The following is a 24,319-nucleotide window of genomic DNA, read 5'->3' as shown; positions in this document are numbered from 1 at the left end:
TTTATGGTTATGTACCCTAACCCTCCGTTCCATCTATCCATAAAAAGAGGCCTAGGGTTTGGAATTATTTCACCTACAGCCACACCCCAACTGAGTGAGTGTTTAGCACGCGCCAATGGAAATATTTTTATGTATCAATGGTGATACCACGTGGAATATGTAAAAGAAGCACGTGTAGGACACGTTCAAGTATTGTGCCCCACCATAGTTTTTTTAGGGTTTCCTTGTCATACTCATCATTACATCATTTTCATCAACGTGGCATTCTCCCATTGGTTTACTTTTTCTCTTTCCTTATTTTCTCTCACTATAATTTTATGTCTGTTCATAAATGGATCATATATTCACATCACACAATTTTTGATACTCTTTTATTTTCTCTCTCTCATAACCTGAAGAATCGGAAACCCTTTCTCTTTCTCTCTCTAGGGTTTCTATCATTTTTTCGCACTCAAATTCTACTCGTTTCAGCTGAGAATCCAATCATTCAGCTTCAATGTGTTGAATCTTCGTCGTTTGATCTATCATTTGGTGTCCTTTAATCGAGAATCAGTGCCCCCAGCCGGGTGAGTTGATCATTTTTCATCTTTTTATTTATCTTTTTCTGGATTGTACTGTGTTAATTCAAACCTTAGGTTCATGTTATTGATTGAGTTTATTGAATGAAAAAATAGTGTTCAATTGCTTTCATGATCGTGTGGAGGTTATCATTTTATGTGATTAATCACTGTGCGTGGAGGATTTGTTAGTTGTATATTACTTTACCTTGATTTTTTGCTTCATTTAGCTTGACTTTCCTTTTCGTTCATTAGCGCAACTTTTGTGTAAACCCTATTTGTTTTTTTGCTAAAGATGTTGTCGTATATGTATATTTCTTGTATTTTCCTTACATGTGTTTTGGCCCATCAAAATGTTTTGATTATTGGTAGCTGTATGTAATTATTGTTACCCTTTATTTCTGTTATAAATTCTAATATTTGATATTTTTGTGAATAGGAAAACACTATCAAGTTCATGGGATCCCTCATTAGGGTCAACTCAATCTCTATTGATCTCAACAATTCTACAGAAAACACTGATAGAGGCAAAAAATGCCAACATTTTTCACTACGGTGAGCCTTATGCTGCATACTCCTAGTTTTGTCGAGATCAAATTATAGTTTCTCAGACTATATAGCTTTATCCGAGTTCTATTTTTTTTAAATAACTTATTGGTGTTGGAGGAGTGGAGCATATCATTGAGTTGTATAGTTTGTCCTCCTTCACTTATTAGTTCATCGTATCTTTTGTTGCTGATTTCTGCAATTGATATACATTTATTCTTGTAAGATGAGATGTTGTTGTGTAATTTTTCATTATAGGGTTTTTAAAGATTTAAAATATAAGCATTTGAAGTTAGAAGCCAAAAAAGTTGTGCATATTACACAATTATGAAGTGTTTCAGATTGATAAAGTTTTTTTATAATTAGGGATAGGTGGTCCATAATTTATTTATTAATTTTAAATTCTAACATAGCTTGTCTCATGTGGAATTTAGTATCCTTAACATATCTTTTTGAGTATTTCAGTGGCTATGTATCTAATATGCGTAATAAAGACTGGAAGAAATGTTGGCCATTTCATGTGCTTGAGTCTGAGAAACGACCATCATTTCCACCAATGGATGTACCCAAATTTAGATGGTGGACTTGTGATATTTGTCAACAAGCAGCTGCTGCTGAGGGCAATGACAATAAAGATGATGACCAGACAGATTTAAGCAACTATGGTGATGCAGCTCCGAGTTCTGGTATTCAGCAAGCTCCAATGCCTGAAAGTGTTGTTGTTAGGAGAGATATTGATTTGAATATACCTATTGATTTAAGCAGCGGCAGTGATTTCTTACCAATAGGTAATGAGAGAAAAAATGCTTAAATTTTTTATTGGTAGAATAATATGTAACGATGATCAGTTAAATAAGAATATCTTGTCTACTATTGTATTTATGCATTGATTTTCTCGGTTCTCTTCAGACCCTGAGATTGGTTTGGAGAATAATCTTAATCTTCAAGTATCAAGTATTCCATCGCCAGAAGTTTGCCCAGACACTGCACAAGAAACACATAAAAGAAAGAGAGGTAGGTTTCAATGGAATAACATGCATTACACTCATGCAATTAGTAGTTTATATTAAAGTTACTTTACTGTATAGTTTTGATTAACTGAGAATAATTTTTTTTCTTGACACAGTTCATGAGGGTGATGAAGTTTCTGATGTTGAGCCAGTTGCTAGCAATGTCAACATTGAGCACCCAATGAGACCCCTTCACCCGGAGTCAGTTGCTTGTACTGATGCTGTGCCTACGGGCAATACAGGCAACATTGTCGAAGATAATATTCAGGATCATTGTCCACTGAAGTCCATTCGTAAGAAACGTCGAAAGATGCGCTTAATTACTGATTTATTAAGTGTAAATCAAGAGCCAAGGTCTGAACCAATTGCTGAACATGGATCAACATCCCATCCTCCTTCTGATGTCCATCCTCCTTCTAACATCATTTTGATGCCAGATAAGGTGAATGTTCATGAAGGCATGACTTTGAGAAAAAAGGGTCACAGTAGGAAAAGGAAATTTCTTCCTGATGATGAGAGTAAGAAACCTGCAGATATGTGCTTCCAGAGGATTGAAAATGATGTTCAAAACCCAGATGGAGATGACAGAACAGTTGACACTGTTCCGGATGATAGTTCTGAAGATGTACTTGTGGGAATGAGTTTACAAGATGGCATGAAGGATCACCAACAAAAACCTGAACTTCAGATAAGTCGTACCATGGGTAAGAAGGATGTCGTAGAGAAGGAAGATGCTTCCACTGAAAAAGGAATGGATAGTTTTGTGTTACAGGCCTCTAGAATAGAAAATGAATGCAATTTTTCCAAGGGAAAAGGGAAAATGCTGCATGCTAATGAGGAGTTGGATTCCTTATCCTCCTGGCGAAATCGCAAGCTAGTCGAAAATACATTCGCACATACAAGGGCAACTTTTTTGCCAAATATGCATGCATCTGTTCCGATTCCATCGGCACAAGGTGCACCAAATGGAGAAGGATTAAAAGAGGGACTAAATCTCTCTTTAAACTGCTATTCATCAGCAGAGGCTTGCAACATAAGAGGTATCTGTCAAACGAATAACGGCCTATCTTTCTCATTACCTGAAGGCAGTTCAAACCCTCAGCTTATAAGGGAAGAAAGTGAACCCGATATTTTCGGAGCTCCTAGTCACATTACAAAAGCTATTTCTGGAAAAGGAAAAGGAGTTCATCTTAAAGTAAGTACCAATATAAAATCTCTTTTCAAATCATTTTAGTAATAAAAAGGAATATGTACCTTTTAGAATTAACACAGGGTTCACTTTCATGACCAGCAAATGGTGTTATTTCTTTGTTTTTCATTTTACTTCTTAATATTTAGAGTGCCACATTAAATTATCATGGAGATTAATTTTAGTTGTTTCCATTTGATTCATGTGGCCCTTCCTATAATTTCCATTTTATGAACATGTTGTTTGAACATCAACCATATCTTAGTATTTTAATCAATTATGTACATAGTTGCATACTAAGCTAATTTATAAATTGATCTTTCTTCAAACAAGTAGAACTAGTGCTGTAGAACATTAAGCGTTTATGCACACAATTGTTTATATAAATTTTCTTATGCATGTACATGTAGTTTAATTGTTTGTTAATAAGTTTTGTAATTGTCCATGTAAGGGAGAAAATAGTTTATGCATGTTCAAGCAATGTTCTTTTTCAATTTATTTGTTAGAAGTCATAACTGTGGAAATGGAAATGATGTTCACACCTCCGAAATTTTCATTGCATGAATGTCTTCTTATTTAGAGTCTTAAAGATTTCATAGAAAACATGTTACAAGAAGAAATTCATTTTTGTTTTACAGGAAATTGATGGTGCCAGAAACAAGGCCAAAAGTGTGCAATTCTATGATCTGACAGTGGAGGAGCCTGAGGAGGAAGCATGTGATGACATGCCAATGGAAGTTGTAGAGTTGATGGCTAGAAACCAGTATATCAGATCACTTCCTGATGTAGAAAACAGAAGCAGCCTGTTGGATAATTCCACCCAGATGGCGAATCATCGGGTAGATGAGAGGACAAATGGAGCAGACATAAGAGAAGGAAACATGTTGCCTGCGAAACGAAACTCGGCTAACTTCTTTTATCCATATGGTGGAAACCAATTTGGATTAAACAGTCTATGTAAAACGCAGCCCCACTTTGGGGTTCAGGTTTTACAATCGAAAAATAAGCCACCAACTGGGCTCTACTTTTCACCAATGGATACCAGAAAGTTTGGTCCTCATGGAACTTCCCAGTTTAATAGGATTTTTGCAGAACGTGGATCCTCTGATGCTGCCTTGCAAGCCAGGGGAGGATCTAACATGTGGAACAGTATAAAGCAACAGGAATGCGAAGCATCCCGCCCATGGCCGACACTGACAAGATGTAATGCATCCCTGGGATTTGATGTTGCACCTAGAAATATTGTTTCTCAGCCTACAAGTAGCAGCAACATCGACACGACTTTCCTCCAGTCTGGCTCAGTGCATACCATACCAGCCATGAATTTACACAACCTTATGGGTGCAGGCAGACAGTCTACATCCTTCAATGCTGGTGTCAGAGCTCAAATGCTTCAGAGATCCTTCTATCCCAGTAGTTATAGTAACAACCTGAAGATTGGTTCCTCGATAAGGTACCTTTCGTTATAAATCATATAACCGTTTTTCTGTCTCTCCAATCTTTCATGTATCTTTGTCAATTTAGCATAGTAAGAATTTTTTAAGTCATTGATTTCAGTGATCGAAATTCGATAATGTCTGGAAAGGGAGAAAGCTCTAAGTCAGGCATGCAGAGTGGAGTTAGTAAGCAGTTCAGCCAACCTAATATTGAAAGAGAACTCAAGGAGTTAGTTAGCAGAATGAATGCTCATAGTACTCATGTAACTTCAGGGCCTTCTAGTACTATTAACGAAAACTTATGTATGATTAACAGAAACCCTGCTGATTTCACTGTGTCTGAAGAAAGGAATGCATACATGATCAACAGTGAAGATCTGCATTTTGAGAAAAGTGTCCCTGAAGAAAGGTATGGCTTACCTGCTCATGGATGCAAGTTGAAGAGGAACCAAAAGGGTAAAATGAAAGAACATGAAAAAGATTGAAACCGTTCATTCTGCTATAGAGCTTTTGTGTATACCTTCATGTTAGATGTTACAGTTTTTCTATAGTACTTTCCTTTGGTCTTTCCTTTTGTTTTTTCATAAATATATTCTGCATAACCTCACTGTCAGATGAGACTAGAAATTAATTTTCCATTTTCAATGTAGAGACAAATATTTGAATTGAAAATTGAAATTTATTGACTTGAGGATGGCTAGATGCCATGCCCTAATCTGAACTATTTGATATATTGAGAATTTCATGTTATGGTATATTATATTGGTGCGGTAAAACTTTTGGGAAGCCTCAAAATAACATCTAATAGACATATTATATGGGAGAAAGAATGTGCCAATCAATCCATTTTCAAGGGACTGATAATTTTGTGGCTACAAATTTGTAATGCTTACAAGTGCCACAAAATCAAGGTAAGAGATATAATGTTTTGCTTGCCTTGTAACATGGACGTCATGAGTTCAAATCTTGGAAACACTCTTTTCGCTTGCGAGAATAAGATTTTGTATATCTACCCTCTCCTAGCCACAGTAGGTGGGAGCCTCGTGTACGGATCAACCTTTTTGTATAATGTTTTGCAATGCTATGGTGGTTTTGGTGTGGGTGGGGCAGAGGTATGGATAAACTGCTGACTGGGTGTGACTGCAAGATATTGCTGCTAGCATGGAGTGGTGTAGCGCGAGCAGAGCACGTTCGTGGCGCAGCACATGCACGAGCATGGATGGCTCGGATGGCGTTCGTCATTCGATGTAGTGGCTGGTGCGTCGTGTTGGTGGCTATAATAGAAATGAAGAATGTGAAGTGTGAGTGGTGGGTAGGTAGTTGCCTTCTATTTTGAGACATAAGGTTTAGTAATACAAATGTATGTAAAAGAGATAGGTTTGACAGAAATTTGGTTGATAGAAAGGTTGAAAATATGATAATATCATCAATATACAAATTCATTCGCCAGAGAAGAAAAATCCATTTCATTTATATATGTACATGGAGCAAGAAAACCTGGCTAGTAAGAATAGTTTTGGTCTAAAGATATATCTAACTCTATGCCCTCCTCTTTAGAACACAAATGATTGCACAAATTTGCATGCATGCAATTATGTTGCTTATTAAGCACTCAAAGGAAACTAACTATACATTGAGATTTGAGACTCAAATCTTGTACAGAGATTAATGTTCTGTTTAATATACATTCTTCAAGACATGAAAAGAACTTGTGGAATGTTTTTGTTCCTTCATCACTTCAAATTCATTAACCTTGCGTGTAGGCCAAGGCTTTGAAACCAAAACATAGCTAAGAGCTTGTTGAATAAGGGAAATGACAATAAGAACAATACCCAATTCAAGATCTTCCTTCACCATTATGAAATACTCATAAAGGAGTGATGAAAAATGGTGCAGATCGAAAAGGGTAATCGATAAGAGCGCAAGAGAGGATGAAACAAAAAGAGCCAATATGATGATGAAGATAACAATGAGCAGCACAAAGCAAATGAATGAGGCATGAAGAAAGGCAAGGAGAATGAGATCCAAGTTTGGTAACATATTATGATGGGAATAAAGGTATACTTGTATGTGATTTTGAGAAAACCGAGGCATACTATATTGGTTGTTAAAGGAAGGAGATGAGAAGGGACATCAAGTAAACTCCTCATATATTCTATACTTCCCAAACAAATAACTATCTAGACTAAGGTTTTAAATCATAGATCTCATAATCATATAAGTCATGATTGTAGACTAGGCAATCATTAGCGGGAGAGAGTGTGCTTTCGAAAATTACATCGAGTTGATTGTATTTGTTATCATACATAAAGTAGATTTGAGTAGGATATTTACTATATTTTTTTATTTGAGGGTCTTGCTTATCGTACATAATTGATTATTGTCTATTAATTTGAAATTAACTCTTATAATCTTACTCTATAATCAATGATGTAGATGTATCTCGAATTATTGATTTGAGTCGGGAGCATCCAATAATTTATAAAGACTTAGCCTTTAAAAGTTTTCTTGAGATACAAGCTATGTGTGAGATTCCATTTCCCATGACATTTATCAGAGTAAGGGTAAAGCAAAAGTCATTATGTACATAAAACTACAAGCAATGCATGATCTATTCCCTTGGCAGAAAGTTTTTGATTAACTTGGCTTTTATTCCCACTTTACTTTACTATCTGAAACAACATTTTACAATTTAATTTAGAGGATGATATTCATTGTCTTAGGAGTATTTAGAAAGCTAACATTACTTTATATTCAGTTTAGGTTACACATACAATTTTATATTAAATCATGATTGAGTTTAAAGCTCTAATTCAAGAATGATTCCTTACTTGTCATTGCTTATAGTGACTTAAATTCTCAGTATTTTTGGTAGTTAGTATTATTGTATTTCATTCTTTCAGAAATGAGTGGCAGCAATAGTACAGGTGAATTAAAAAATATAGAAATATTATACAACAATAATCAAGTCTTTAACTGAAACATGAAATATCAGGAATAATATTAGGAATCACATTCTCCAGAAATCTTAAACAAGTTTAACAATAATTTTGAAACAGTGTTTTAATTAAAATTAAATTTTAAACAATAATTCTGAACAAACTTTAGATTTTAGATCTTAGACTTTCTAAAAGAATTAATCTTTAACTATCAATTGATAACACTTGGTGTACATAAAAAATTCACTATGCTCATAAAAGATTGCAATGTCTTACCATATTACTTTTGAACAAAGATGAAATAAAATAAAATAAAAGTAAAACTAGAATATAAAGACTAGGACACATCTAGAATTGTAATATTTTTATACACCTTAATTTTACACACCTTAGAACACTATATATTTATGTGAGTGGAGTTTTTTTGTTGTTGAAATATATGAGTAGTGGAGTTAGATATTCACATACGCACAATTTAAATAAATATATCAAATACAAAAGCATAACAAAATGAATCATATAATCATAGAATGAACAATCATATAATTATTTGAAGAAAAGCTTGTTCCATACATTTTATTACATCATTCTTTCCATTAATAGGAAATTACATTATTATTCTTTCCATTAATAAGAAATTACACAAAAAATATAAAGTTTTAATGTCTTTTGAGGAAATTCTTGAACCATTCAGCTGATAATTTTTGGTATCGTTTACCATTTTTATAATCTACAAAGTTCATTCCAAATCGCACTGTGTAACCTGAAGCCCATTCAAAGTTATCCAACAATGACCATGCAAAATATCCTTTTACATTTACACCATTTCTTGCAAAATCAAATAATAGAGAACTATTAGATTAAATATTAAAAACAAAATGAGATCATAAATTCTTTAAAATATATCAAATTACTTACTTAATTGCCGATTGAAGATAATAGAGATGACGATAATAATAGTCAATTCTGAAAGTATCTATAAGAGCTTCCTTGAGTGATAATGTTGGATCATTAAACTCATCTACACCTAAAAAATTAAGCAAAGTATGCAAACTATGAATTCTCTTGCACATGCTTATTACTATGTTAGATGGCAAACTCTCCCATAAAAACAAGAAATTTTGCAATACTCTATGAGATTTTAATTTACATCAGCATTGAATAGTAATATGATTTTTTTAGTGTACTTACCATTTTCAGTGATGTAAATCAAAGGGTTGTTGTACTTCTTTTTAATGTAGAGTAATAGTTCTTCAATTCCTTTAGGATAAACATATAACCATGGTGAAGCAGCCTGTATATAATTATCAACAAATGTCATATATCAAATAATTTAGAAATGTAACTATAATTTAACTTGGTCACATACTCACCCTTGGACCTATGGGAATCCCATTGCGCTCAGCTACCATAACAAAAAACAAAAGACATGTCATTATCAAATCCAACATCTTCATGTTAAAGAATTTTTTTTTTAGGTTTCCCACAGGTATCCTCGCACTGGAGGCAATCCTGTCCGAGCCGGGCACATCCACAGGTAAGTGGGACTAACTCTCCCAACGAGTATTTTTTCCATCCACAAGACTCGAACCCGGGTTCTTGCTTAAGGGGAATCAAGCATGTACCACTTGAACCAACGCCCGTTGGTACATGTTAAAGAATTGTAAAAAAATGATTCCATTATATCGAAGTTGCAAAACAACAATACTTAGAATTGTCATTTAACGGTATTTTGAACGCTGCCTATACGAGTGCAATAGAATGTAAGATTAAATTCAGTCGTGCTTCGAACTTTAAAAATATTTTAGAAAGTGGACATCCAACAATGAGTACTCAAGTGGGTATTGTACAAAGTGAACATTTCAATCACACTGCTATTGAATATGCATTGTTAAATGAGAATTCTGACAAAGTGTTACTTGTAAGATTGGCGAGAGAATCTGTAACATAATTATGCATGCCATTGCTCAGGTGAGGTGCATTGGAAGCATAGTTAGTTGTGTAGTAATTTAGTCCAAGAAAATCAAATGAACCATTGATTAGTTTAGCTTGTAATTTATTAAACTTTGGCAATCGTTTTCCCACTATTGAACGCATGCTTTTTGGATAATCTCCTGTTGTCAATGGTCCCATAAACCTGCAATTATCAAACATGTCAACTCATATTTGTCAGCATTCGAAAGTCTTATTGGAATATGTAAAATTTCATGTTGGAAAATAGTCTTGTATTGAGTTGTGATTGTGGCTAATAGTTCTTGATGAACATGAACATATCAAACATGTCACCTCATATATTTATGATTCTGTGAGGTTATAAAATAAGATGGTAAAATATATTGTAATTTGAAAGAATTACTGTAATTGAAATAATATATATATATATATATATAACTATTCTGATATATCACAAGCCTCCAATACAACACAATACAAAGATCACAAACCCTAGCTATATCACTTGTGATAATATATATTTCTATTTGTCAATGGTGGTCATTGTAGAAAGATCACCAAAACAGTAATCAAAGCCTTGACGGCTACCAACCTTGGCCTTAGACGAATGCACCTTTGTTTACGAGTTCGTTTTGAAGGAGAAATAAAAGACTTTAGAGTCATAAAATACACTTATAAGATAATTTTTAAGTCTTCGATCTTTTCTCTTTACTTTCCCCTCAAAACACAACTAGTAAACATACCCTAAAGTCAGATGAAGTATATTTAAAAGCTACTATGTGACACACGGTTGAGGAAGGAAAAAAACAAGGCCAATTCTAATACAAGTTTTTATGAGCTGTCAATAATAGAGTATAGGTCATTGAACAATATAACATGTTGCTAAGCACTTACCATCCAAACATGAAGTCAATTGCTCTTGTGGCAGCTTTTTTATCTGATTTGTTATTTGAATGTGGCAAAAACCATTGAGACACCAAGGTTATGCCAATTACACCTTTTTGAGATATCTGCATAATAAATTAAAACGTTTTGGATCAAGCTCTTGGATTTTTTAGTCTCACTTCAAAGAGGTTATTCTTAACATAATTTCATCTGAATAAAAAGTACTTACAAAAATATAGATGGAGTACTATTAGGTTCACTGTTTTAGATATTTTCGTGTAATTTTGAGAATCTACGTAACAATATCACAACCATAATTATAATCGTGTTTTTCCAAAATTATGATAAACACAACATAACCATAATTTAAAACAATGAGTAGGCCTTAACAATCAAATGTTTTTAGTTCTGAATGAAATATTAAAAATGCATTATCTCTTATAATGACAAGGATCACAAAAAAACCAAAATGCATCATATTTGTAGCAATTAAAGTCATAATCAAGCCAATCATTAACAAAGTCTAATAATCATTACATTAAGCTTAAGAGTTTTTCATCAAACTTAAATGAACCTGATACTTTTTCTTGTATACTTGAACAGCTGCAGCATGAGCAAGAAGCTGATGATGTGAAACCACATAGGGTTCTGTCCCTGAGTCACCACCAGTGCAGTTTGGGTTAACCCATTTAGAACATCTACCTGGTGCAATATTTCCTAATGCATAACCATTTTGACTATAAGTCCATGGCTCATTCAAAGTAATCCATTGCTTCACCCTATCTCCAAATTCTTTGAAGCAAATAGCTGCATAATCTCTAAAATGTTTTCTGAAAATGAATAATAATGCATCATGTATAATTGCATGCTATTGAACATTTTTTGTTTTAATACAACAATAGGTATACTTAATAATTACCACAAATTTTGAGAAACTCAGAAATAGTATAAAAAGTAGTAAAAGGACAAAAAATGAATAATGGATTCTTCAAAAAAAAATAATATAAATGAATAATGGATGATATATTAAATATATATATTCTTTGTATAGAGAGTACATAGATATTACACTATTAATAGAGTTAGTGAATTAGATAGGGGTGTTAATTATATTTGGTGTGTATGATTTATTAATTAAAATAAAACCTATACTCATATATGTGAAGGAAGGATTTGGAATTGTTGCGATTAAACTTGACTGCATGTGTTTTCACATTTTTAAAAATAAGATTTTTGAGCCAAAAAAACACTATTATTTTTTCCTGCCTTTTTCAAACACTATGAAAACATTTTTCTTCATCATAATCATATCCTCATAGATACACAATAGAAAAGCTTAATTAAATTCCATAATCCATATCACATACATAATCTTTGGGCTTCGGAAGCCACCATACTCCTTTTCCAAGGCTTGGGGAAGATCCCAATGAAAAAGGGTCACAAATGGTTGTATATCTGCAAAATTAATATTTAATGAATTGTTATTTTTACTACTTTTTTAGGAAATATTATAAGAGAGAAAAATATATATAATGATAGTGTATGAGTTTTATACATTATCATTATAGCATTCATATTTAATTATCTTTAACTATTAAAAAAACAATTCAAATAAATGAAGAGTAACATAATGATTATGTATAAATTTTTACACTAATATAAATATTACAATCATGTTATAAACCCAAAATTCCATATTAAAAAGAATCAAATAGACTAAGTTTGAATTGTGACCATTAGCTAGTAGCTCGTTAATGAGATTGTTGTAATATTTGACCCCTTCTTTGTTTATACCTCCACTTAGTTTTCCATATGTAGATAGTTATTGACAAAATTTGAAATGGGTAATGGAAGAAATCTTAATAAAATTAGTGAAGAACATGGATTGTGATAAAATTGATAATCAACTCACTTGGGAGTATCCTAGACCAAGAAATGGAGAATCTATAAGCATCCAAATTCATATGCTTCATGATCCCAACATCTTCCTGTGATGTATACATGTTCAACACTCTTTATTGGTTAGAAAATTTAAGAAATAATTAAATAAAATGTGTAAAAATATAATGAAGTTTTTTAGTTTTGTGTTATAGTTGAACATATATTTCCACTAGTCACCAAATTCCAATGGAACTAATGGAGATGATATTAATATAAAGGAAGAATATGGATCTTATCATTTCACTTCCTTCTGATCCTATCAAACCATATATGGGGATTACATATTGTTTTTCATATCTCATTTTATGTTTTTAGCCAATTAGAAATCATAATTTAAAAGAAAAATTATAAAAATATAAATTAATATTTTTATATTATTCTGTGAACTTTGATTGAGTAAAAACACGAAGACAGAAAAATCTTAGGACAGAGGATCCTTATTCATCAACTACTTTGTCATCATATGAACTTTTCTTACTACAAGAAAATTTGAAATTTTTGGAGTATCATTTGATTAACAACAGCGTAATCCATTTGTTTAGCGCGAAATTACACACTAATATTTAACTCAAATAAGTTGACTATTAAAGTAATAGTGAAATTTTAGCTTGGGATCAGTAAAAAGCATATCTGGGTTTCAAACCCTAGTAAATGTCTCATTCATTTGTCCTCAATGTGTTTTCCTCTTATATTTTTCCCTTTTAATATATTGTAACCTATTCAATTTTAACAAAAAATGCGTTTTCCCGAATTAAAAAATAAAGGAATAAATTAATGTTAAATTTTTTCATGTGATTTCCAGCTATCATTAAGAATTAAGATGATACCTTATAGTGGTGATATTCATCATTTGCGACATCTCCATTGCTTCTATCTTGTATCTTTTCTGCGGGTTACATCATCATTATTATATCTTATTTTTGTAAGGATAAGAAATATTATAATCACTGTGCATGAATTTGATATATATTATTGTATTATCCACTATTTATATTAAAGATTAAATTATACTAACACTTCTGAGTTTCAGTGAAATTACACAAACCACCCCTCACTTTTCTATACTTACACAAACCTCCCCTAATTTTAACAAAAATAATAAAGAAATATTGACTCGTATATTATTTGGACTTGTCTCCATAATATATCATGTTTTGTTTAATTTAATTACGTTTATCACATTTTTTGTTTAAAATATTACACTTATTTCTTATGCAAGGGTGGTCAGTGTAATGAAAGTATAAAAATTAGGGGAGGCTTGCGTAGGTGTAAAAAAATGAGGGGTAATTTGTGTAATTTCACTAAAACTCAAGGAGTGTCAGTGTAATTTACTCTATATTAAACTATTATTGACTCTTTAAAAAAATTAATATGAATAGATGATAAATAATATAATGAATTCGTATAAATCTTTACCGTGAAAATGTATAGATATTATACTCAAATATAATAGTCATTGTTATTTGAAGTCTATATAATTTTGAGTGAGCCTTTTGGTATTACAATAATTAAATATGTTTGACAACTTTCACAATATTTGAAAATAAAGTTGTTGTCACATATAAACAAACATATAATACAGAAGATCACTTATATTAATGAAAAGATATTGACCAATTTATATAAGTTACATAAAATTATTCAACTCATCTACCCTCAAACTTAATAATTCAATTTTAACCCATCCCATAACCCATTTGATTACATTAGAAGAATGAGTATCTAGTCCACTTGGTTTTTAAATATTTTTCAAATTGAAATTGAAATCACTCTCTCAAGAAACCCTTTTTTAAAATCACTTTATTTGAAAAATTATCTTCCATAATAAATCACTTTTTCAAAATATCAGTTTAAAAAAAGCATATTTTCTAACAATAATCTCATTTTCCAAATAATTGTTTTTTACAAACAAACAAAATCACCATCAAGTTTTAGTTTCATCTTGGACTATTTGGTTGCTGCTATCCTTTTTTCTTTTTATGTTTCGGATGGATTGGAAATGAATAATCATGGGATATACTAGATAGATTTTAATTCATTTATTATTAAAGTTACTCATAAATTATAACCACTTAAACTCATTAACTTAGATAGATGGATTGAATTGATTAAATTTATTCTAGATGTGGATGAATTATAGATAATTTTGTCAAGACTATTACTAATACCATAAGAAAAAATCCCTAATATAATTTTGTACAAAATATTAGTATGAGATTATTTATATTTAATGCGTTTATTACAAAGTTATTTTTGCAATACATATGGCCAATTTGATATTTAAAAAATGATATTTTTAATTAAATAAATTTTATTATTACAAGGTATGTAGATAATTATATTGTTTCACTAAATTGAAATAAATATAAATTTCTGATTATTCTAGTTTGTAGAGTACGTATTTAGTATTTTGCAAGAGTAGATTTGTTGTTGTTGTTATAATTGAAGATTTTGTTATTAGGCTCAAGTATAAGGAATACTTCTACAACAAAAATAGATTACGGAAGAGAAATGAATATTTCACATGTAGTAATAAAATTATCTTTAATCTTCAGTTCATCTATTTAGGATAAATTGAATTCATCTAATTCATTTGTTAAAGTTCTAATAAATTTAAATGAATAATTTTAATAATGAACGGATTTAAATTCTTTTTTTATATCAAATGAGTATTCATTTATTTATATATATCCATTTGGATGATTACAAAAAAATGTTGTACTAAAAACAATTGGAAAAAGGCAATTGAGCAATCAAAAAGTTCAAAAACAGAAATTAAAACCTTGATGGTAAGAAAATGATTATTCAAAAAAGTTATTTTTGGAAAATATTTTTAAAATGCTTTCTTTGAAAAAGTGACTTTTTGTTTTAATTTTTTATAAAAATAATAATTTAAAAGGTCAAATGGATTGGGTCAAAATAACTTATATAGATGAAATTCATCTACTATGTTTTAATAGGGATAAAATGAATAACTTAAACATGATTTAATGAATCTTATAATCCATTCATGTACCTCATAGTCTAAGTTATCCCTTACATCCCCATCATAGTAAGGATTTGCATAGAGTACAAATCATTTCTGATCCTTTGTAAAAATGTTGACACTTGAAAATTATTTGTTGATGTGAAAATTAGAAAATCTATCATATATATATATATATAATCACTAACAAACAATATAATAAGCACAAAAAGTTTTCTTATTTTTGTTTAATAATATCAAAAGTTAAAAGCTTAAATATATTTTTCGACCCTCTATTATTTTCTTTTCTGGATGATTTAGGTCCTTAATTTTTTTATGCAGATCTATAAACTTAAAAGCATTAAATCAAATAGGTTTGAGGAATTCAATCTTCCAAAAACAATCTTGAAAAACTTTACACATTAATAACAAAAACAAAAGTTAAAAGATGAAAATTGTATTATTTAAGTGTATAGAAAGGTAGAAAGAAAAAACTAAAGCATGTCTTCCCTTCCTCTTAGATGTTATATAGAGAGAAATGGATTGAATTATACCTGGATATTTATGAGTGAAGAAATCCCATATACTTGGTCCTCTACCACCTTCTTTTGCTGCTCCTTCATACTATATATTTACATGTTATATATACCATGCACACAACAAATATTAGACAGTATTTATAAACATAAGTGACAAAATTTAAAAGTCGGCTGAGTGTATGAGACACCCATGTAATGAGGTCTGAGAAAGATAGATATATACAGTTTTACCTCCACAAATGAAAATGATGTTTTCGAGATTTAAATATGTAAGTGATCTCGTGGTCACTAAGGAACAACACTTTATTTGATAGAATTTGTTATTCCTAGGGTTATTGGTAAGAAGAGTAGTTTCTTTATACCTGGTATGATGAAGATGCTGTGCCAAAAACAAAACCTTTGGGAAAAGTGGTTCTATTCAGTGATGCAACGTCAAGAATGGGTGCAACAACTTCTTCTGCAAAAGTAACTGATGTGGTTGTAACAAGAGCAAAAAAGCCAACAAATAAAAACACTTTAAACGCCATGTGATATATGTGGAAGGTGATTTTGTTTAATGCACACAAATATTTGTGAGTTTGAGCCTTTTTATAAAGAAAAAAAATGGGTAGACCAAAACAATGTATCATTTCATGTGTTTTGTTATTAGTCAAAAAATAATTAATTATTAAAATTTTAATTTAAATATATTTTTTCAACCAATCATAATCATTGACAAATTAAATGACACACATTGTGGAATAGCTGATGTACTCCAAAAAAAATGAGCTGGATTAGAGTAAATGGTAATAGTGAAAGCACACAGAAAGACAAAAGGTGGCAGCGTGGATAATGTTAGAAATAATGTACTATGTAGATATTAAAATGTTTCTTCTAATAACACATATATTCCACATAATATAACCTTATTGAAATCAGCAATATTATATTAAAAATAATATATAAAAGAGCAGCTCAATTCATGAATATGTCGCCTAATAGGATACTAGGATAATAAATTTATGTGATCATACTATTGAAATTAAATATATTGTTTTCAGGATTTAAACTCGTAATATCTAGGTCAAAAGATAAACAATTTTATCATTATGTACAGACTTAACCATTTTTAAAATATAATGTGTCGAAAACATAAGACTCTCAAATTATAACTAAAAGTTTCATATACAAGATATAATATCATATATTATGTATATAAAAAAGAGTTGGGATTCACTTACTTTAAGAGTAAGTATTTTAAACTTACTCTTTATCCTAATTATCAATTTTATGAATACTTAATAGTTTAGATCTACTCACTAATTCAAACTATTAAATACCCGATCAGCATGTTGGTCCTTCCATTTAGCACTTTCACTAAAAGCTAGTCCCTCCAAGTACGACAACAACAACACATTTCTCTTCCTCCATCCTATTCATTCTCCTTTCATCTTCACTCCTCAAGTAAACTACCTACTTTGCATTATCTTTCCTTATTCTATTTAATTTCAAGCACATGTATGCTTTTCGTTTAATCCTTGTTGTTACGTTTGGGAGTTTAATTCTGAACCACCCTTACTACATCTTTGACAAAGTATAATGTAGAAAGGCTGAATGTGTATATCGAAGACGAAGTCGCTTATGAGAAATGATTGGTAGGATTTGCACAAGTTTGATGTTAGAATGATCACTATTATACATTTTCATATAGGAATCAGGCAAACAAACACAAATCACCATTTTGCTGTGAGGTATAGGTTTTTTAGGTCATCCGAGCTCAATTTAGGCCTGAAAACGTCATTTTAATAATTTTAGCAATTTTTGTTTTATTTGTTTTTTGGATCATTAGGTTTTTCTTTAAGTATTTAAGCATTTTTGGGACGTGGTCGTCCAGTTTTATATCCTTAAACAAAAGTTTAAGAGTTTTCTCTTTCTGATAGATTCTAGATTTTATCTATTAGATTTGTTGCTTGCAAACTTGTGTTTTCATTTTAGGTTTGGTTGTTTGTCAACCTTTGTATTTCCAACTACATCAAAGTCCCACCACGTGGGTGGATAAGTGCATAACATGCTCATCTAACGAGTACAACTAGGTTTTGCAGTCAACCCCACCTATGAGACTCTATGGAACTAAATTGAATATGGCTTCAAGTGGGAACCAAGTTAGTTATGATATTGCAAAATATTTTTAGAGTCTCAAAATATATTTTTCATGTTCATGTTCTGAAACTATAATTCATATTCAATGTGTAAATATGATAATAATGTTTTTTTAAATTACTAATATTTTTATTTATGAAAGTTAAGTTTTCAAACGAACAGGAAATAAACAAAAAAGTATTTGAATAAATTAGATATCATTCACCATCTTTATAATTTTATCATAAGTAAGTAAAGAATAATAATAAGATATTTTGGATTAGTAAGAGTAAAAAAAGTAAGCGATAGAAAATTAGATTTTATAATTTATTTAGGGTATTATACAAATAGTACAATTTTAAATGAGGAAAATTGATATTATTTTTATTTTTATTTAAAATTATTACTATGTTCGTTATAAAAACTTAAACTTAAAATTAGAAGTCAAATTAGCCAATAATGATTTGAATTATTTACTAATCATTGTCATATCAATAATTTTATATATCGGAGACTAATAATATCATATTATTAATTAGTTATATGATTTAAAACGAAAATGGAAAACGAATCAAGTATGATTTAAAATTTTAAACTTTCATCGCTATATTTTAAATTGAAGTGATGATAAATAGTAATATTTTATTAATAATAGTAAATAATATTTTATTAATAATAGTAAATCATCAAACTCATTATAGAATTACATTTCAGTATTGGAATTTCCATTTAAACTATCTTTAGATGACCATGTGGTTAAAGTTAAGCATGCAAGTGGCTTTCATGCCATTATAATAAACTTATCCTTTCTATTTTATTGTTTTAGAATTGGTAAACTAATTTATACGATTACTATATTATCTAATATTTATTTCTATTATTAATTTAATATTGATTAACACATGAATAATATATGATGAATGTGTAAAAATTATTATATTATTATTGGTAAATATTAAACTTTTTCGTAGAAAGTGCTTCATAAATTATAAAAAAGAATGTGCTGTTTAAACTTTAAACTCATTAATTATTTATTCACATGCATGTGAGTCCTCTAGAGATTGCATAATGCATGTACAATATTTAATTTTGCCTAACTACAATATTTGTGTCTCAATCCAACTTCTTTCTAACCCTGCAATATTTTGGCCTCAATACTAATTGTGTAGGTATTTTTATTTATTTCTAAATAAATCTTCTTATAGGACTTGCTACTACTCTTATTTTTAAGTTCAAAACAGGGTAGAGAGTAGCAACATCCAATGATAACAAAATCATGAAAGACATACTCCATACATACTCCAAACGACTATATTCTGGGATCACATATTCTCTCTCACAATACTATATCTCACTTTATGTATCATGAGCTGCAATTGGTCAGAAAAATACTTAACAATTAAAATTTGAAGTTAAATATATTTTTTAACCAATCATAAATCATTATATATAAAATAGCACATAATGTGGGACAAAAGATATGTTCTTTTAGTCACAAGCAAGAAAACTTGTTTAATAAATCTTATTACATTATTTATTGGACCCTAGGAGGGATATTTTTTTTATAAGGTAAATTGTATTAATATAAGGTACCAATGGTACAAAATTTACAAAAGTGAGTCAATAATCACATAATTATAATATAAATTTAGGAATAGTAAGAGAGTAAGCATTAGAGATTCATTCGTAATATGACATTGTTGTGTGTTTAATTTTTCCTCTACTCCAAAGTTATGATTTCATATTCGTTGTCTCCACAATTTGGTGAAAGAAAATTTTGTTATAGTTGAATATGATGTCATTCTTTGCTAACCAGATTGACCATATTATTGATAACCAAGTGATGCTCCAAAATTTCCTGTTGTTTTTGTTAGTAGATAGGCCCATGTGTATTGTAAAGTGACTTCGAGTATCAAGTGGAAGGGTGATGTCAAACCTCAACCAGTTGTATATCGTCTATCAAAGTTGGTTAGTGATCATACATCTTGAGAATAAATGTTGAGAAGTTTATGGTTCTTCTTCACAAAGCTTATACGCGAGTTGTCCTTAAAGTTATGAAATTCCTCTCCTAAGCAAAGCTTTCATGGTAGGTACTTTATCTTGAAAAGGTCTCCATGCAAATGTGATGGCTTTCAAAGGTGGTTTGGACTCCCACAAAAGTTTGTACATATTATGATAGTGTGCTTGATCATTCGCGTTTCTAAGTAGAGTCTGATATGCTAATCTGACTATATATTTATCTGAGTTGTCATGAATCCACTCCAACTATCTTATGTTCCTTACCTCACAATAATGTGTTGTAAATCCTGCATAAGAGTAGTAGTTAGTTCAGATTCCCAAATAAAAAGGTGTTGTCTCCATGGTAAGGACCATTCCCAGATTAACCTAAGTCATTGATGGAGGTTTCCTTGTCCAATGCTATGTTATAAAACCTCTTGTATATGAACTCATGGGTGTCTGGATGTAACCACTCATTATGCCAAAATTTACTATTTTTTCCATCCCCAATTTTCCTTGGAATACTTTTTTGTAACTATTGCTTATCATCAATTGTCTGAGTTTAGTCTACCCAAATCTCGAAACCATAATAAACTTTTCATATTATAGTGATGGTTTCAAGTCCATGTCTCCCATACTTGGACTCTATAATTCTACACCATAGGTTAGTTCTCTCGTGTAACATTCTCCAACACCATTTTCCTAATAAGGTTAAATCGAAGAGGTGTACATTTTTGACTCCTAATTCACCCTCATGTTTTCGTTTGTACATAATCTCTCATTTGACCCTAGAGACATATATAACATTAGAAAGTCTAGTATCTCTTAAGAATAATGATTGTATCCTTTCACATTTATGTCATTCTTAGTATATAATTTATAAAAAATACATGTTAGAACAAATGATAGGTTTTATTTACATAAGGAAGAAATTGGTTATGTAATTGTTTCTCCAAGTTAAAAGAGATGTTGAATATTGTATTCTATCAATATCCACAAAAGCTTGATCCCATGAAAGTGTTGCATTGTTGTATTGATTATACCTACAATGAAGTAAATTACTAAAATAAATTGAAACTTTGATCTTAAATCTCACTAAGTTTATGAATTTATTAAATGTATCACCCTTCAAACTTAAATACTTTTGTGATATTTTATTTATCTACGAGGGAATCTCTGCGACTCAAACTCATGAGATCAAAGACCTATAGTGATTGATTCCATTGATATCAAAAGCATTTTTAAGTGTTGTGACGTTATAGTAATCAGTGCCTAAGAAATGCTACTTTAAAGGGGTTAAAACATATATTTTAATATTATTTGTAATTTACACAACTGACTTAAGGTAACCATATAGAATATATGTATTGAGAATACTATGAGTATGAAATATTATCTGCAAAAGATAATTTCAGTGAGTAAGTAAAATAGGTTTTCAGACACATGAGAATGAAACATAACATAGTATCATGAAGACTCAAGATTAATTCTCAATCATCAAACTCCTTAGTAAAAGTACATGCATTGTTGCCTTTATTTTAGGACTTGCATAACCTCAGATGAAAGAACAAATCAGAAATATAGGCATTGTTACTCTTATTTTAGGACTTGCATAGTCTCAAGTGAAAGATCAAGAGATACAAAAGGGTTTTTCGTACTACCAAGAGTAACCCTCACCATTTTGAATAAGGAACTAATAATCTCCTTCGGGGTACGTGATTGTCTCTTCCAATAAGTGTCGCTCCAGGAATCAAACCTTTGACCTTTTGGTCATCCTGGGATACAGCGAGGCCTTACACTGCTAGACCAACAAGCGGGGGGCCTTACACTATTAGACCAATAAGTGTGGAACCTTACACTGCTAGACCAACAAGTGTGGGGCCTTACAAAAGGTTTAGGGCCTCACATAAAACCACAAGTGTAAGACTATAAATCCTTCAAATCTTCATCTAAATTGAAAGTTAAAGTAGAAGAGAATTGAATTCAAAAATGTGATAGCATTATAAAAATTACAACCAGCATAATAAGTTCTCAAATCCACCCTAACAGTGCATAAATAAATCAACCCTACCCAATAAATGAAAACAAAGAGAAAGATAAGGAAATAAAATGATGAAATCAAAGATTACTGAGCCTTGTTTTCTATCTCATGATTTTAAGGGAAAACACGAAAAAGGAAGGAGCTATTGCAAAATCTGCCATTATCTTACTTGCACTGCACACCTGCGTCAGCCGCCCGACGAGGCGTGCTTTTCCTTCTACTTCCATTGTGCCGAAATCCATTAGACTTTGTCAAATCCTCGGTGCTGGATCGATTGTCAATGCCGTTTTCTTCTTCGGTAGGCTCTAATTTCTCTTTTACATTTCGTTTCCTTTTCCTTTCTGCTGCAATTGGACTCTTGATCTCTTTAGAGACTCCACTCTTAACATTGTCACTTTCATTGTCCATTTTTTCAACCTCATCTTCATCGAAATCATCCTTTAGCGGCTTTTGTGGCCTTCCTCTTCTCTTTTGCACGGGGACTTTTTCATCCTCGCCACTTACAGCATCATCATGATTCGCAACAGTTAGCTTTTTGCCCTTTCCTCTACCTCTCCCCATAATCCTAAAGTCCTCGAGAATAACGTGATCATGCAAACAAGGTTCTCTGCAAGACAAAATCACATAACAAAATGATATCTGACATTGATACAATGATATTGTGAATTCTTTCTAAGATGAACTAAACAATTGATAAAGCAATGTATACCATAAACAAATGCTTCAATCCAGCATGTATTGACAAAAGATTTGCACAAACACAAGCTTACAAGAACCATCACTAAATAAATTACTATAATGTATCCATTTCTGGATAAATGTTCACTTCTTTAGGCTTTTTTAACTGAAAAATCTAAAAGAATTAAAAGCTTAAATTCAGCTTTTAGGAAAACACAGATTCATCAGGAAAATATTTTTTGTGAAGAACCCTAAACATTTTATATTAAAAAAGAAGTTTTTCCTTCCCAATGGTACTTGCACCTTTGATTTTTCAGTGATAAAACACAAAAACAAAAACCTTATTTCTCGGCACCACATAAACATAGAAATTATATAGCAGAAAGCAAAGTAAGTTGCCAAAACAAACTCATAATGCAGAACTTTGTTCTTGAAATTATATTACAGCATATCAGATCACAATCACAGGAATTGGAAAATCAATGAACAACTGAATCAATTGATAAACAATTAATAAAATACGCTATTAATCTAAACAAAAGAAGTATATCTCTAGAAGATCCACAATATACCATGAAATTGAGTAACATGCTTGTCCTTAGAATAAACATATAATAATTCAAATCCAAAAATATTACCTGAAGTTTTCAAAATCCATAAACCCAAAAATATTAACAACATAACATGACAAAGAAGGAGAGAAACACTAACCAGAAATGAAGATAACTGGGTTGGAATATATAGCATGATACTCAAGGAATGGAATCTGAAAAGGACCTCAAAAAAAGAACCCTATAATAAGCAAAGACCCAAAGAGATATTAATTGATAAACAACCAGATTGGAATAGTGAAAAGCTCAAAAATAGAAACTTTCAAAGGGCAAATAAAAAATATAAAATAAAAAGTATGATCTGAAGAAGAATAAGGAATACCCAGATGAATAAACATTGAGATTGAATGGATTAAGGATTAAAGTTTGAAGCTTTAACAAGTGGGTTGTTCTTAAGAACAAAACAAACGGCAAAATGAAACAAATGCGATGAATAAGATAGAGAGAGAGAAGAGATATTTATCTATTGGTTCTTCACTCTGTGTGACTCTGTAAAGTGTAAACTCACAAGGGTATTATTTATTTATTGTTTTTTAAATTAATGTCTGTGTAACGCGTGAAATAAATTAAATTTAGCATGGGTATTTTTGTAATTTCGATGAAGTGTTCCAGTGTGTAGGTGAAACCGTGACATGCACTTCACTTTCATTGGTTGTGTTTTGTTTTGAAATAATCTTGTTAACACTATTTATAATTGTGTTCATCTTTATTTTTTTATTAGGATACGTTAAATTCTTAGATGTTGGTTAGAAAAACTAATTTTTAATAAGTACGAGGATTGATATAAGATATTATAAAAGCATCTATAGAAAAAAAATATATTAAAATTACAATAATAATTATTGACTATTAAAAAAATATAAATAAATGATAAATAATGTTTAAATATATATAAATCTTTATATTGATAGTA

General features: G+C 30.7%; 3 protein-coding genes and 1 long non-coding RNA gene across 4 annotated transcripts; 2 read left to right on the top strand and 2 right to left on the bottom strand.

Annotated features, from left to right (window-relative positions):
* Positions 370 to 5,488, top strand: LOC109351301. The gene is made up of 7 exons (XM_019592740.1): positions 370 to 566; positions 997 to 1,112; positions 1,569 to 1,891; positions 2,013 to 2,117; positions 2,230 to 3,308; positions 3,941 to 4,755; positions 4,860 to 5,488. The coding sequence occupies exons 2-7, from the start codon at positions 1,015 to 1,017 to the stop codon at positions 5,221 to 5,223; spliced, it is 2,784 nt and encodes a 927-aa protein (XP_019448285.1). The 5' UTR covers positions 370 to 566; positions 997 to 1,014; the 3' UTR covers positions 5,224 to 5,488.
* On the bottom strand, positions 8,219 to 16,555 carry LOC109351302 (beta-glucosidase 12-like). The gene is made up of 13 exons (XM_019592741.1): positions 16,323 to 16,555; positions 15,976 to 16,045; positions 13,284 to 13,342; positions 12,428 to 12,503; positions 12,250 to 12,327; positions 11,883 to 11,970; positions 11,090 to 11,345; positions 10,525 to 10,640; positions 9,597 to 9,814; positions 9,051 to 9,082; positions 8,869 to 8,971; positions 8,596 to 8,704; positions 8,219 to 8,505 (listed from the first exon to the last, which is right to left on the bottom strand). The coding sequence occupies exons 1-13, from the start codon at positions 16,485 to 16,487 to the stop codon at positions 8,337 to 8,339; spliced, it is 1,539 nt and encodes a 512-aa protein (XP_019448286.1). The 5' UTR covers positions 16,488 to 16,555; the 3' UTR covers positions 8,219 to 8,336.
* LOC109351299 lies at positions 21,511 to 22,244 on the top strand. Its single transcript, XR_002108211.1, has 2 exons — positions 21,511 to 21,723; positions 21,996 to 22,244. It is a non-coding gene; the product is annotated as an uncharacterized LOC109351299 (long non-coding RNA).
* LOC109351298 lies at positions 22,059 to 23,872 on the bottom strand. Its single transcript, XM_019592739.1, has 3 exons — positions 23,729 to 23,872; positions 23,507 to 23,587; positions 22,059 to 22,724 (listed from the first exon to the last, which is right to left on the bottom strand). Exon 3 carries the CDS (start codon positions 22,676 to 22,678, stop codon positions 22,283 to 22,285), a length of 396 nt encoding a protein of 131 aa, XP_019448284.1. The 5' UTR covers positions 22,679 to 22,724; positions 23,507 to 23,587; positions 23,729 to 23,872; the 3' UTR covers positions 22,059 to 22,282.

The sequence above is a fragment of the Lupinus angustifolius genome, chromosome LG06 (assembly GCF_001865875.1).
Source record: "Lupinus angustifolius cultivar Tanjil chromosome LG06, LupAngTanjil_v1.0, whole genome shotgun sequence".
In the NCBI taxonomy this organism is placed as follows: Eukaryota; Viridiplantae; Streptophyta; class Magnoliopsida; order Fabales; family Fabaceae; genus Lupinus; species Lupinus angustifolius.
The sequence above is the reverse complement of the archived record's forward strand: the minus strand, read 5'-3'. Positions and strand labels throughout refer to the sequence as shown.

Bases quoted from the DNA above. Each gene is read 5' to 3' on its own strand.
- LOC109351301 (XM_019592740.1), top strand. From the start codon at position 1,015: ATGGGATCCCTCATTAGGGTCAACTCAATCTCTATTGATCTCAACAAT. The intron at 1,892-2,012 runs GTAATGAGAGAA...GGTTCTCTTCAG, and splicing joins CAGTGATTTCTTACCAATAG to ACCCTGAGATTGGTTTGGAG. The intron at 3,309-3,940 runs GTAAGTACCAAT...TTTGTTTTACAG, and splicing joins GAAAAGGAGTTCATCTTAAA to GAAATTGATGGTGCCAGAAA.
- LOC109351302 (XM_019592741.1), bottom strand. From the start codon at position 16,487: ATGGCGTTTAAAGTGTTTTTATTTGTTGGCTTTTTTGCTCTTGTTACA. The intron at 12,504-13,283 runs GTATCATCTTAA...TATACATCACAG, and splicing joins ATGAATATCACCACTATAAG to GAAGATGTTGGGATCATGAA. The intron at 8,705-8,868 runs GTAAGTACACTA...TTAATTTTTTAG, and splicing joins GATTTACATCACTGAAAATG to GTGTAGATGAGTTTAATGAT.
- LOC109351298 (XM_019592739.1), bottom strand. From the start codon at position 22,678: ATGGGGAGAGGTAGAGGAAAGGGCAAAAAGCTAACTGTTGCGAATCAT.